Here is a 15,608-nt window from a genome sequence, read left to right as displayed (position 1 = left end):
CCCCAGGTGCATGAAAAATGAGGATGCTCAAGACAGGTTTGATGAAAACTAGCACCTGCTAAACATTGTGTTTCATTTGATTACATTGTGAAAGATGTCTTCAATGATCACCCCTGGGATAGAAATGGAAATGTGATGTTCAGTCAATTTTAAAATGGGTAGTGCAAGTACATTGCCTAATGTGAAAACAGTGTAACGTACTGTAATTTACAGTACTGTAGCATACTACATACATTCAAAGGTATCTTATATTTTTTGCTATTACATTAATGGTTGTTAAAATAATTAGTCATTGTGTTGTGTTTTGGTGATTAAACCAATGTATTTCACAGAAGGATTATATTGTGGCTCAATGGTTGTGTGGTATGTCTCCCCCCATAAAATGAATGCACAATGGAAGCTTTTGAACATAAGACTGGCTGCGTTACAAATGTTATAAGTTTGGAGTTTTGTCCTAAGAGTTTTGAAAATTCACCATACATGTGAAAATAGTACCAAGCGATAAAAAATAACTAAGAAACTGTGTTGCACCAGTTTCCAAGCCTTTAATGTTTTGGTGTTGGGACTGCAGCAACACCATGTGGTTATTATAGATATTAACACAGTCATTGGTTATTTTGAGATTGTTGACATTGAGCACAACACAGCAATGCTAGGAAAAGCTTTAACAATAATATATCATGTTGTGGCCAGTATTGAAACTCTGGATTCTGGAAAACTGCAGAAAAACATGTTTCAACAATACAGTCATTGCAAAGCCTTCAGAAAACTGCTCATTTAAATAAGGATATTAATGCATTAGAATAGAGCATAAAGCTCCCCGAGGTTATATCTGAGGAAGGATTAAGTCCACTTAGTGTCCACTGTCTCCAGGCTCTTTACCTTTATATTGTATTCACCTCATATTTCACCATGCCACCTGAGGGAACACAGGATCAGAGGGCGAAGATAGATCATTACTCAACGTCAATGCAGATTTCTGCTTTATTATATCAATGACAAGCTAACACATCACTTTCTATTCACAATATGCTTGAAGAATGGCCTTGTGAAAATAAGTTCTTAAATGGAGCAAAAGGGAACATTTGAAAGAAAAGCCATTTTCTTAGGCGCAGTCTTGATTTGTCATACGTGTGTGTTCTTAAAGAGCATGCCGACCTTATTCCACAATGCCTTTTGCTGAATGGATAAATAAGAAACATAAACCATGGCAACATGGGGATGGAATGTGCTCAAACGGGGATCACTGGGGTCAGGTACAGTTGAAGAAGTGCTCTTGTGTGTGACAAAGCAAGAGACATCTGGATTTGAGACGCAGGTAGCATCATCATAATGGCACCAGGACTTACAACTCTCCTCTCTGTGGCTCTTCTGCAGCTGTTGATACTGGGGACACTCGCACAGGGAGGTGAGTTCCAATTATATTTATTGGGTGCTCTGAGATATTACAGCTATAGTGCCACATTCACATCTATATATTGTGTTGCTGTAGGTCATGTCCTGCAAACAGTATTGCTCATGTCGGTTGATTGAATATGAAAGTAAATGTCAGCGTACACATTAAACTGTCACTACATAATGCTATTACTTGTCTTTTAATTTACGGTTATCATGGTTTCATATTGAACACTAAAGAGAGTACATACCCACTTGAAGGGTCATAATAAGCCTTCATTATCTTGGGTTCTTGTTGCATCTTGTAGGTCCAGTGAGGGTGGCAGTGCCTATCAGGCTGTCTGTGTGAGAGTGAGCTTGTCCAATGGAGAATTGGGTGGTCAGGTCTACTCCAGCTCGGTGGTGGAAGGGGGAGTACTATTGGGGCCCATGAGGAGACTGGAGGACCCAGACCACGACTTTAAGTAAGGAACATTGGTCAGTATTAGCATCATTATTAACACTAAACACACATTTAAATACATTTTATTTGACAGAGAAGTCTATGTAATCTCTTGTATAATCATACATTTTCAGGCTTAATTCGTATACATTTGACAATGACATACTTCCAGAAATCAAAGTCAATTTCTCTTATCAAAATGTTGTACGGTATGGTCAGTCATCATAGCCTATCCTGCCTTGTTGCATGATGAACTTACACTTGTTGCTCTCCATTTAATAGGTTCACAGAGAAAGAGTTACCCAGACTTTGAGCTGCCCCTGGAAGCGTGTGAATTGAGTGGCTGGAAATGAGGCCAATCAGACCTCCTGGGAGCTACTGTCAGAGTGGATGCAGGTTCTTGCGGGTCTAAAACAGTGCTTAATGAATCATCTCTTATTCTTCTGTTCTCCCACTATTCCATTCTGTGTGTAATAAGCAGTTGTTAGCATAGCATTGCTCAGACAAAATAATGTTTGACTTGGTCATGTTCATTTCATTGCAGGAGTTGGCTGCTATAAACACAAAGAAAACAAACATATCCTGAGGCTCAGCTCTTGATATAAACAAATATAATTAAATAGAATGGATTCAAAATAGAATGAATCTAGATCCCTATGGTCTAAACACAGAGTTGGATTTATAAGACAATGACAAATCATCAACAACTAACATTGTTAGTGAGGAAGCACCTTTGACTTTGGACAACCATCTACGTCTGGGTAACTCTTAAGCAATAGACAGTCCAACCAATGGCTGTAACATAAGGAGAAATGAAGACACACTTCGTTAATATTGTATATCCCCATCCATTTAGAAATACACATAGCATATTATGTATTCCAAGCTATCCCCACATGCAGTACAGTAAACATGCTGTTAGATAGTTAACCTGGTCCTCCTCTCTGACTTCCACCGACACCTCTACTCTCCTCTGGGCTGCGGTGGGTAACAAGATTAAGGTCTCAGCTCAACAACTAGCTCATTCTAGGTTCCAGGACAGATTGAATGAGCAGGTTGAGCTAAAGGACAACTCGTTAATCCCAACAGAACCTCTACACTAGGAGAGGCCTCCCCCTCTATCGTCAAAACTGTTAATATACGCTGCATGATGAGTCCTTTATGTAGTCAGGGAGTTTGTTTAGGAAACTGAGGAAAAGTAGTGTCTTTACCTCCACTGTGTTCTATACGTTAACCCTATGAGGTTGTTGAGGTTAGGACCACAGTCTCTCACGACAGACTGTTGTTAGTTCCACAGAGATGTCTCGCTAGGTTTCCCTTTGATCCTCCTTTTGACAGCAGATGAAGCAGCAATAGTCAGACGAGGATTCGAGCATTCCGATTGAGATTCCAATGAGGATCTGTGATGTTAGGCTGTCCACCGATATCCTTGTGATGATTTTGGAATACATATTCTAGTCACTCTTTTAGTGGAATGTGTCCGTCTTTTAACCTAAAGATACTTAAAGATAAAATACATTGTGGGGAAGTGTTTGTTGTGTGGGCCAAAGATTTTAGAACTTGTGAAATATGAATGGGTTACCTTAAGTTGGATATCAAATTTAATAAACACGTTGTGAACAAATTATTAACCACACTCTACAGTACACATTTATCAAGAACTCAACAAACTCACACCCATTCATTGAAATGAGCTAATCTGGTTTAACTTCATTGCCTGCTAGTTGACATGCCCAGTTATTTAGCTATCATCAGTCAATGGACTGTACCACTCAAGGGCGTAAAAGTTTACTACTTACCACAGGCAATGTGGCAATCACACAGGCACGTGTCACAGCGGGTGAACCAGCGCTTCCAGTCAGGATTCATCTTCCTGCAGTTGTCGATGCCGTAGCAGCCCTGCTTAAGAGGCCCCATGTAGGACTTAAGGGGACAGGTGGAGGAGCAGGTAGCTGTTTCTAGCTCCTTCTCAGTGATCTCCACACGGCCCTGACGACACACCCCTGGCCCAGGGAGAGAGGGGGGACAGGGGTAGAGGGGATGGGGTGTGGAGGAGCAGAGACATGAGGTGTATGTGAGAGAAGGAAAGAAAGGTAAAGGACTTAATATAGTACGATAGTGAGTGTACTAAAATGTGTTCCCTGAGGTGTTAAGGCAAAATTAATGGTGATCAATAAGCCTGTATGAACAAACAGGCTACTCACTGAGACTACTGTGAGCTGGCTACATTCACACAATGACATCGAACGCTAATTCTTCACACCTACAGGGAGTAGTGACGTGTAGTGGAGACAAATTAGTTGGGTCTTTGATCACTATTGAATAAAATGGGCAACTCACTGAGACAGGAGGGTTTGGGGGTCCAGCCTCCATTGGACTGGCAGGCTCGGGCCGGGTCCCCCACCAATAGGAAGCCAGAGCGACAGGCATACCGGACAACTGAGCCCACCCACCAGTCGTTCCCGTACACCATCCCGTTATAGTCCACATCAGGCCTCCCACAGTTCACTGAACCACACAGGACAGAACAAACACCATAGAACAAGAGCAAACAGGACAAACACCATAGAACAAGAGCAAACACCATAGAACAAGAGCAAACACCATAGAACAAGAGCAAACACTATAGAACAAGAGCAAACAGGACAAACACTATAGAACAAGAGCAAACAGGACAAACACCATAGAACAAGAGCAAACAGGACAAACACCATAGAACAAGAGCAAACAGGACAAACACCATAGAACAAGAGCAAACAGGACAAACACTATAGAACAAGAGCAAACAGGACAAACACTATAGAACAAGAGCAAACAGGACAAACACTACAGAACAAGAGCAAACAGGACAAACACTACAGAACAAGAGCAAACAGGACAAACAGAGCATGCGCAAAGTAGAGAATAATGACTAATATACTGTATGAGAAGATAAAGATAGTACAATGTATTTCCAATTTTAGTTTGATACATTTCAGTGTACTGAAAAATTCATTCATTTCCTGTTGGAAAATACAATTTGATAGAATTTTTATGTAATTATGATGATGAATGTGCTACACTACAGTGAGAGAGCAGGGTAAAGCAGATAAAGGTTACATGTGGGAGTGGTACCTCTGCAGAGGGATTTATAGCCAAACCAGCAGCAGTCAGAGTCCCCACAGCGATCCTTCTTCAGTTCCTGGTGTCTCCCCTTACAACCTCCCATACAGATGGGGGCTGTGCCTGACCAGTATGTGTCATCCACAGTTTCTGGCTCTGGAGTCACCTCTGTCACACCTGAATCAGATCAGTTCCATCAGATAATATACACTAAGTTACCTGTCAAATCTGAATTAATCATTTCAATTTCATCAGATTACATACATCCTGGAGCTGATTTAAGTCACTTTGGATAAGACAAACCGCTAAATGACTCAAATGTATGTACTGAACCAAGGGTAAACCTCACGAAAGTTATGCACTTTCATTCAATAACCATCACGAGTAATAATGTTCTAGTAAAATATCTTACCGCTACCTTCCTCCTCCATTAACTCAGGCAGCTGTGCGAATACCCCGTGTGAGGACCCCAGGAGCAGAAGCAGCAGTGAGTACAGTCTCATGGTTGCCTGTCTTCTGTCCCTCAGTAGCAGTCTCTACAAGCAGGAGAGGTAAACAACTCAGTTCTGAACCAAAGAAAAAGCATGCATGGATGTTTCTCCTCAAACTTCCATTTAAATCTCCATAAAAAGGTACAGAAGCATGCCAAGTAGTCTTCAGGTGTTCTGCATGAACTCTATCTGCAGTAGGGTCCAGAGATAGCGACAGAGTAAGGAAGCAGAGCACAGTGAGTGCTGCTAACACTAAGCTCCTAGGACTGGTTAATCTTTTAAACACAGCTAACAACAACCCATCCACTACTACCACAGATATAATACTATGTGCTGTGCTTACACAGAGCCATAGCATGGGTTGCAGATATATTCATGTACATTATACAGTTTTGTATGGATGTGCAATTGTAGTGTATAAGAAAAGGAGGCGAGAAATAAGATATTGTTATAAGAATGGCTTTCTTGAGTGCATTGCAATAGCTGCACGACTAGAGCAAAAAGTATGGATTCCATCTCTGCCGTTGAATAGAGTGGCAACAATCAAGAGCCTCAACATCCTATTTCAGTCCTGTACATAGCCTCTCTGTGTCTGCCAGTCTTGTCCATCATTGGAGGAAGTGTCTGACGGGCAACAAGCCGGATGCAAGAGCACCACTAAGTGGATTAGATTCTAGGCCAGAGAATGCTCTCTTTCACACCATGCACACACAGGCACGCACACGCAGTAAATCCATTTCTGTGGGATAATTAAGCGCAAAATATAGATAAGTATTATACACAACGTTCTGCTTCACTTGATAGAGAATCATCAGTTCACATCTACATGCAATGTTCTGAAATGTGCATCAAACTAAATATACACGCTCTAAAAAGGTGAGTGACAGCAATGCAAAATACGATACAAGCCAATAAAAAGCACAATCTGTTTATTGCCCAGGACCAAAAAACAAATGTCAAATCAAACAGCTGAGAGATATAATAAAAATCAGGGTCAATGAGTTAGCCAGCTAACTTAGATAAACAACCAGCAATAACTATTCATTTTCTGGTTATTTTATTTTAACTTGAATCAATTGTATTCAACACATTTTTGTTGTAGCCCTGGACAAGCACACCCGATTAAACTAATCATCAAACCCTCAATAAGTTGAATTAGATGAAATTCTCCAGAGCAACAAAATTATGCGTTGTTTGGGTGTATTCGAGGACTGGAGTTGGAAAACACTGAATTAAGGCGTCCTCATGCTTCCCAGCCAAAACAATTTGGCAGAGTTTATGCATATATTAAGATGACATTTTGTGACGTTTTGGAGGCAAGCCGAAGTTCGGAGCCGAAGCTCACACCCCTTTGTCTGTGACTGGTCAACAGTATGGATTCTTGAATAGTCTGTTGTCATTCAACGAGAGATGACTCATTTTCAAGCAAATTTTTTCCTTTGAAAAATACTTCACCAAACATCTTAGATATAAAATTGCACGACTAAGATTTCTTTGTCAAAAACATCAAGATTAATTACAAATGTCTTGAGTCATCTTAGATTAATTCTGATTAGACAAACAGTACTATTGTCGCTTTTTTTCTAATTTTTCAAGCAAAGGTCATTTAAGGGTGTATGCGAGCACACTCATTCGGTTATAACAAGTTATATAAGACTAGCTGGCTAACTCATTGATCCTGCTTTATAGTATACACCTATGAAGTCCATTCAGCTCAGCTCAAAGTTGTTCATAATGCAAAACATAGCAACTGTCTTGGTCTCCAACAATCGAGGATCAGACGTTGGAAAACAACTCTTCAGTCCAAGAAATCACATCCACAATATCAACTCCATATCTTCTGACAGAGTGCTATGAGGAGTGAGGGCCCTGCAGTGAGGGCAGGTAAGGCCAGTCCTGCTGGTTAAATCCCAATATTTAGGATGTGTGAATCCTTGAAGAGTTCCCCCTCCTCATACTCAGTAGACAGGTATGCAAAAAAAAACGGTAAAGCTCTCCCGTCCTTCCCTTAGTCCTGGTGCCTCTGTGCTGTGTCACTGCTCAGTATCTCAGAGGAACAAGCCATTAGATGAGCAGCATGTCTATGTGAGGGGTTGTAGTGGTTATACCACCTGCATGCCCAGCTGCTGAGCAGTGTCCTGTAGCTGCAGGATCACAGTGTCCTCCCCTGCCTGAGACGAGTCCCCCCCAGTCAAATCATAGAACACACCCTCCTCCTGCTCCCCCTCCAACAGCACCCCTCTCAGCTCCACCTGTACCTCCGTGGAGTGTGCTACTACCCTGGCATCCTCCCCAGGCCCCAGGATATCTGTCCGGGCAGCGTCCTCCCCCTCCCCCTCGTGGCCCTCCGGTCTCTCTCTCATCAGTTGCTCGGTCAGCTCCACACTCTCATAGCGGATCAGCTGCAGACGCATGAAGCCATCCTCATGCTCCCTATACCTGGGAGAGAGAAGGAAGACGGAGGTGTTAGCCACAAGACCAAAATGATTCCCAAACGATGCTCAAGACTTTCTCATTCACCTAGTAATGATTCTGGAGTCAAACTACTTGCATTGAATGAGGCCTTGTTAATACAAACCATCTCCACATAAACATGCTGTTAGATGCAATCTCAACCACATGCACTTTAGAATTGGTTGTCCTAGTATGCTGGCTATAAATGTTACGCTTGCTATGTTGGTACCTGAATCGGGGGTGTCCAGGGGGCCATTTGAACTGGTGCTTCTTACGGAGGTGGGCAGTGAGGTTGTTTCCCCTAGTGAAGCACTGCTCACAGACATGACACTTGTAGCGAGCCACAAAATCTCCCTGAGTCGTCAACACAAAAAGCAAACATCTTAGAAAATAGGTCACGCATAGTTTTGGAATGGATCACAATTAATAGAGTTGTTTTTTCATGGCGGACACAAACCGTACCGGGCTGGCTTCATATTGTCCTTTTCAGCACATTTCCACCAACTGTGATGGACGCATGACCAGGCCAGCCCAGCACAGTGCAGCAGTATAAAAAGGATAAACATTTGTAAATATCCCTAACTCACCTCATGTACTTTCTTGTAGTGGTTCTTGATGGAGTGCAGTGAGCGTGTGGTGTAGTCACAGTTGTTGAAGTCACAGCGGTAGGCCGGCTCAGTGCTGTGGGTGTCCAGGTGTTTACGAAGGTCGATCAGGTTCTTACAGCTGAGGAGAGATACACACACACCACAGGAAAGACGGGTTAGGATGGGTTCTGCCCATACTATCGTTAACTCTTGCTCACACTAAACAGGTACCCCTTCAATATAATTCACTTTCATAATATTGATAGAGTATGGACATGATCTCTGTCAGAAATGGATGGTGTTGGCTTATATTACTGACCAGGAGTCCTGGGCAATACCTAACTATTTGCCTAATTTATTAACCTACCTGTACTCGCAGTATTCACAGCTGTAAGGCTTCTCGTTGCTATGGCGGAACTTTATGTGGTTCCGCAGTGATGAGGGGGATGGGCAGGTCATATCACACAATGGACACTTGTAGTGATTTACTAACAGCAGAGAAGGAGCGAGAAGGAAAAAAAGATACAGATCAGAGCACAGTATTACTGGGCATCAAACGACAGCAACGTGTAATATAAATACAAAGGGAGTTCAAGGGACTGACCATGATTCCTCATGTGGTCCCTCAGTAGTCTCTCTGTTGCAAAGCGTTTGGAGCAGTGGGAGCACTGGAACCTCTGACCTAGGAGAGACAAGGGACCACAGACACACAGTTATAGTCAGTCATTAAGTAAATTTGTTACTGGGTTATACTCCACAATGTTAGCAACGCCATTAATCCAATCCACCCCTGACCTTCCCCTCTCACCCTCGATGGTGGTCTGCCGTCTGATGTGGTCAAAGAACTTGGTGTTGTTGGCAAACATCCCTCCACAGATTGGGCAGGCCACTACCTTCTCCCCAGTGTGGCTCCGCAGGTGCTCCCGCAGCTTAAAACGCCCTTTAAACGTGGCCTCGCAGTCTGGAGAAAAGCCAGGGAAAATATGTAGGTGATACTCTCAGTAGCAGTTACACTATGGTTCCAGGTCACATGAAATCAGTAATAACCTGCTTTTACCTATTTTATCCACCCTCAATTCCAAAATAATAAAAAAAAAAACACATCCTTCAACTGAAACACACAAACACCTCTACTTCTCCATGAAAAGTTGTAAACTAGCCTGTGTTAAGGGTCAGTGGACTCACCCTTCCAGCCACAGCGCACCAAGAGCTCCTTATCAGCAGAGGGTACATCCATACACATACTGTGCATCTCCACATGGCGGTAGAACCACTCTGGGTTAGCAAGGGAGGGTTGCTGCAAATGCGCACACACACAAAAACATGTTACTCTCATAGTAATGAACTTATTAAGACCAACAAATGTGTGAAAACTTCACCACTTAAACTGATATGCTTAAACCGGTCCACTTGAATAGATTTGAGCCCATCTAAATGAAAGAGTTGTGTGTGTTTCGTGCCTGACTGTTCACGTCCCTGGTCTATGCCCGGCTTAATGCCATGTCTGTCTGTCCACAAGCTTCACATCTAAGCTAGATATAACCCACACCAACAGTGTCTCACCTCACATTGCTCCCACAGGCAGATGAAGTTGTCTGTGATGTCAGGCACGATGTTGCGGTTGTGGAGGCCAATGGTGCAGGTGCCGATGCTGGGCTGGCCCTTGAGTACCCCCTGGCCCCACTGCTTCAGCTTGGTGTGGTAACAGTGGAAATAGACGTGGCGCTTAAACTCCTCGGCACTCTCCACAGAGCAGAACCCACAATCTTTCCATAGACAGCTGTGCTCCTCTAGTGACATAAAACGAACAAGATACATGCATATGGCATTGTACAACATGAGTGTCTTCCACAATCGCCTTTGATAGCTACTTTATCTCAAATAAAAATTAAGGTTAGACTTTTCCTCTCTTATGCATTGTATCTCTCACACAGAGCGTCACTCCACGTCGGAGGTACTGAGTGGCTGTGAAAAGAGAGTAATCCATGCTCCCCTTGCCCGCTCACCAAATGAGTAATTTCCCCCGTCCTCTATGTCCAGCGCCTTGAGGTGACCCTCCACATGCTCGCAGAACTCCTGCATCCGATCGAACGAATCTTGGCAGGACCCCCACTCACACGCCAACTCCAGCAGTGAGTCCTCTTTTCTCGTCCGTTTGCTTGCAGGAGGCATCGAATCTCACACTATACGTTCACATGAACGATCGTGTCTAACACAAAAAGCTAACCTATGAAAACGAAAATGTCCTTGCTAACAAATGGTAGCTAAGCTAGGAATTAGCAAATGAGCTAACTCACGGCAGTAGTAGTATCCACGTGTGACAACAACGTTATGATGTCGTGTTGAAAAGTAATGTAGCTAGCAAGAAAATATTTCTGTTTTCAAAAAATCGAAAACAGAATTGCTCAATTATTTAGACTAGAAAGAATAACCAAATATATAGTTGAACTACCCAACCTGGATGTTGTTGGACAAATGTTTCGCAATGAGTTACAGAGCTCCTATCAGAAATCTTCACCTTCTTCTTCGTTGGAATTGGGTTGGCGGGTCGCATTCTACCTTCAAGATGCATACATCGCCAGCTACTGTACTGGAGTGTAAAGGCAAGTCAAGGCCTAACTACATTAAATTCTCTTCATTAGTTCTGTTCCACTACACCCCTTCCGTCCCGTTTCCTCCCCCAACTCAGTGGCGACCCATCATTCAGGGCATTTTAAGCAATAAAATATATATTTTTGGCATTAATACATGTCACATATCAGTTTGGAAACCATGTAAAAAATCATATTTCATTGAGTTAATAAAACCATTTTTGTTTTCTTGAGTAAGTCAGCTCCAAAATGCAGGTGTTTCAGCCAAGCTCTGTGCTTTCTGTGGTGGTGGGGCAAGCCAGCAGAAAATACGGAGCGTTGCGCCATGATTGGCTCAGTGCTCAGTGTCATGGGGACACTACAGTCGTGGCCAAAAGTTTTGAGAATGACACAAATATGAATTTCCACAAAGTTCACTGCTTCAGTATCTTTAGATATTTTGTCAGGTGTTACTATGGAATACTGAAGTATAATTACAAACATTTCATAAGTGTCAAAGGCTTTTATTGACAATTACATGAAGTTGATGCAAAGAGTCAATAATTGCAGTGTTGACCCTTCTTTTTCAAGACCTCTGCAATCCACCCTGGCATGCTGTCAATTAACTTCTGGGCCACATCCTGACTGATGGCAGCCCATTCTTGCATAATCAATGCTTGGAGTTTGTCAGAATATGTGGGTTTTTGTTTGTCCACCTGCCTCTTGAGGATTGACCACAAGTTCTCAATGGGATTAAGGTCTGGGGAGTTTCCTGGCCATGGACCCAAAATATCGATGTTTTGTTCGCCGAGCTTCTTAGTTATCATTTTTGCCATATGGCAAGGTGCTCCATCCATCATGCTGGAAAAGGCATTGTTAATCTACAAACTGTTCCTGGATGGTTGGGTGAAGTTGCTCTCAGAGGATGTGTTGGTACCATTCTTTATTCATGGCTGTGTTCTTAGGCAAAATTGTGAGTGAGCCCACTCCCTTGGCTGAGAAGCAACCCCACACATGAATGGTCTCAGGATGCTTTACTGTTGGCATGACACAGGACTGATGGTAGCGCTCACCTTGTCTTCTCCGGACAAGCTTTTTTCTGGATGCCCCAAACAATTGGAAAGGGGATTCATCAGAGAAAATGACTTTACCCCAGTTCTCAGCAGTCCAATCCCTGTACCCTTTTCAGAATATCAGTCGGTCCCTGATGTTTTTCCTGGAGAGAAGTGGCTTCTTTGCAGCCCTTCTTGACACCAGGCCATCCTCCAAAAGTCTTCACCTCACTGTGCGTGCAGATGCACTCACACCTGCCTGCTGCCATTCCTGAGCAAGCTCTGTACTGGTGGTGCCCCGATCCCGCAGACGGTTCTGGCACTTGCTGGACTTTCTTGGGCGCCCTGAAGCCTTCTTCACAACAATTGAACCACTCTCCTTGAAGTTCTTGATGATCCGATAAATGGTTGATTTAGGTGCAATCTTACTGGCAGCAATATCCTTGCCTGTGAAGCCCTTTTTGTGCAAAGCAATGATGACAGTACGTGTTTCCTTGCAGGTAACCATGATTGACAGAGGAATAACAATGATTCCAAGCACCACCCTCCTTTTTAAGCTTCCAGTCTGTTATTCGAACTCAATCAGCATGACAGAGTGATCTCCAGCCTTGTCCTCATCAACACTCACACCTGTATTAACGAGAGAATCCCTGACATGATGTCAGCTGGTCCTTTTGTGGCAGGGCTGAAATGCAGTGGAAATTGTTTTTTTGGGATTGCATGGCAAAAAGGGACTTTGCAATTAATTGCAATTCATCTGATCACTCTTCATAACATTCTGGAGTATATGCAAATTGACATCATACAAACTGAGGCAGCAGACTTTGTGATAATTAATATTTGTGTCATTCTCAAAACTTTTGGCCACGACTGTACGTCACCTCGAAGTCTAACGGTAAACTATGGAAATTCTAGCCCTTTGGGTGCTGCCATAGAGTTACATTGGAAGTGCTCATCCAAGAAGGCTCACGGTCATTGATAAAGAAGGCTCACGGTCGTTATATGATAAAATTAAGTCAAATCACGTTATATGTACAGTAGCTTTGATTGGACTGCAGTCATTATCTTGAATCAAGTTGACAATCTACTGGTGAATCCTTTTCAGTCCTTGTCGTATGAATATAAATAATGAAGAGAAATTACAAATAAAATGTATTGGTGCTCGTCGGCTATTGGACATAAACATTACACAACAAGTTGAAAATTGCAAATTCAACAATGCGTGGTTTGGAAGGAAGTGAGCACAGCACAACAAGGTGAGTACAAAAATGTATTGCATGCTGCTGCATACATGATGTAATATGCCAGGGATGTATGTACAGTTGAAGTCGGAATTTTATATACACTTAGGTTGGAGACAGTAAAACTAGTTTTTCACCACAATTTCTTGTTAACAAACTACAGTTTTGGCAAGTCGGTTAGGACATCTACTTTGTGCATGACACAAGTAATTTTTTCCAACAATTGTTTACAGACAGATTATTTAACTTATAATTCACTGTATCACAATTCCAGTAGGTCAGAAGTTTACATACACTAAATTGACTGTGCCTTTTAACAGATTGGAAAATTCCAGAAAATGATGTCATGGCTTTAGAAGTTTCTGACATAATTTGAGTCAATTGGAGGTGTACCTGTGGATGCATTTCAAGGCCTACCTTCAAACTCAGTGCCTCTTTGCTTGACATCATGGGGGAATCAAAAGAAATCAGCCAAGACAGAAAAAAATGGTAGACCTCCACAAGTCTGGTTCATCCTTGGGAGCAATTTCCAAACGCCTGAAGGTACCACGTTCATCTGTACAAACAATAGTACGCAAGTATAAACACTACGGGACCATGCAGCGGTCATACCACTCAGGAAGGAGATGCGTTCTGTCTCCTAGAGATGAGTGAAAATCAATCATATAACAGCAAAAGACCTTGTGAAGATGCTGGAGGAAACAGGTACAAAAGTATCCATATCCACAGTAAAACGAGTCCTATAACCACATAACCTGAAAGGCCGCTCAGCAAGGAAGAAGCCACTGCTTCAAAATCGCCATAGAAAAGCCAGACTACGGTTAGCAACTGCACATGGGGACAAAGATCGTCCTCTGGTCTGATGAAACAAAAATAGAACTGTTTGGCCATAATGATCATTGTTATGTTTGGAGGAAAAAGGGGGAGGCTTGCAAGCCGAAGAAGACCACCTTCAACTGTACGTAGCGTTAGAAATAAGGTTCATGAAATCCTTCAAATATTTGCCATTTCTCAGACTCACTTTGATAATTCATTTGATAATACAGCAGTAGTAACACATTCCTGTCTCTTCTGTAGAAGAGACAGAAATGCTTATGGGGGAGGTGTTGCTGTATATATATTCAGAGCCATATCCCTGTAATGCTTAGAGAAGATCTTATGTCAAGTGTTATTGAAGTCTTGTGCTTTCAGGTTCACCTGGCACATCTAAAGCCTTTGCTTTTGGATGTTGCTATAGGACACCAAGTGCTAACAGTCAGCATATAAATAATATGTGTGAAATGTTTGATAGTGTATGTGATGCAAACAGGGAGGTCTACTTTCTTGGGAACCTGAATATTGACTGATTTTCATCAAGCTGTCCACTCAAGAGGAAGCTTCTCACTGTAACCAGTGCCTGTAATCTGGTTCAGGTTATTAATCAACCTAACCAGGATGTTTACAACACTACAGGAACAAGATCATCCACATGTACTGTAGAACTTTATTCTGAAGCTGTATCCATACAAATTGAATGTAGTGATCACAATATAGTGGCTATATCCAGGCAGGTAATTTGGCTACCCAACAAAAGTGTTAAAGCGGCCTTAGTAGACATATCAGCTTGATGCCAGCGCTTAGCAAAATGTTCGAAAAAATTGTGTTTGACCAAATACAAAGCTATTTCTCTGTAAACAAATTAACAACAGAGTCAGCATGCTTATAGAGAAGGGCACTCAACATGTACTGCAATGACACAAATGACTGATGATTGGTTGAAAATTTTGATAATAAGAAGATTGTGGGAGCTGTACTGTTAGATCATGGATTCAGAGCTATCTATCTAATAGAACTCAGTTTTCATTAATGGAAGCTTCTTTAATGTCAAACATGTAAAGAGTGATGTACCGCATGGCAGCTCTCTAGGCCATCTAATCTTTTCTATTTTTTTTAACCAATGACCTGCCACTGGCATTAAACATAGCATGTGTGTTCATGTATGCCGATGACTCAACCGCATACACATCAGCAACCACAGCTAATGAAGTAATTTAAACCCTTAGCAAAGAGTTGCAAGCTGTTTTGGAATGGGTGGCCAGTAATAAACTGGTCCTGAACATCTCTAAAACTAAGAGCAAATCATTCCATAAGTTCTAGACTTCAGCTGAATCTGGTAATGAATGGTGTGGCTGTTGAACAAGTTGAAGAGACTCAATTACTTGGTTTTACCTTAGATTGTAAACTGTCATGGTCAAAACATGCAGTGCCTTGCGAAAGTATTCGGCCCCCTTGAAC

General features: G+C 42.3%; 2 protein-coding genes across 3 annotated transcripts; both read right to left on the bottom strand.

The window, feature by feature from the left end:
- Positions 1-1,581: 1,581 nt before the first annotated feature.
- LOC149980068 (inactive serine protease PAMR1) lies at positions 1,582-5,540 on the bottom strand. Of its 2 annotated transcripts, XM_090187097.1 has the most exons (4): positions 5,352-5,540; positions 4,952-5,116; positions 4,178-4,345; positions 3,518-3,840 (listed from the first exon to the last, which is right to left on the bottom strand). In XM_090187097.1, the coding sequence occupies exons 1-4, from the start codon at positions 5,440-5,442 to the stop codon at positions 3,629-3,631; spliced, it is 636 nt and encodes a 211-aa protein (XP_090043223.1). In that variant the 5' UTR covers positions 5,443-5,540; the 3' UTR covers positions 3,518-3,628. The 2 variants fall into 2 exon arrangements, with proteins under 2 accessions (XP_090043222.1, XP_090043223.1); XM_090187096.1 differs by lacking the exons at positions 4,952-5,116; positions 5,352-5,540 and adding an exon at positions 1,582-3,338 and having other exon boundaries at positions 3,637-3,840; positions 4,178-4,692.
- An 802-nt stretch (positions 5,541-6,342) lies between these two features.
- On the bottom strand, positions 6,343-11,063 carry hinfp (histone H4 transcription factor). Its single transcript, XM_021619006.3, has 9 exons — positions 10,478-11,063; positions 10,035-10,261; positions 9,657-9,768; positions 9,280-9,432; positions 9,076-9,153; positions 8,839-8,959; positions 8,472-8,610; positions 8,114-8,238; positions 6,343-7,869 (listed from the first exon to the last, which is right to left on the bottom strand). Exons 1-9 carry the CDS (start codon positions 10,641-10,643, stop codon positions 7,533-7,535), a joined length of 1,458 nt encoding a protein of 485 aa, XP_021474681.2. The 5' UTR covers positions 10,644-11,063; the 3' UTR covers positions 6,343-7,532.
- Positions 11,064-15,608: the final 4,545 nt, after the last annotated feature.

Source organism: Oncorhynchus mykiss, chromosome 10 (assembly GCF_057628025.1).
Source record: "Oncorhynchus mykiss isolate SJ-2025 chromosome 10, ASM5762802v1, whole genome shotgun sequence".
Taxonomy (NCBI): domain Eukaryota; kingdom Metazoa; phylum Chordata; class Actinopteri; order Salmoniformes; family Salmonidae; genus Oncorhynchus; species Oncorhynchus mykiss.
Note: the sequence above shows the minus strand (reverse complement) of the source record. Positions and strands in the feature narration are given on the sequence as shown.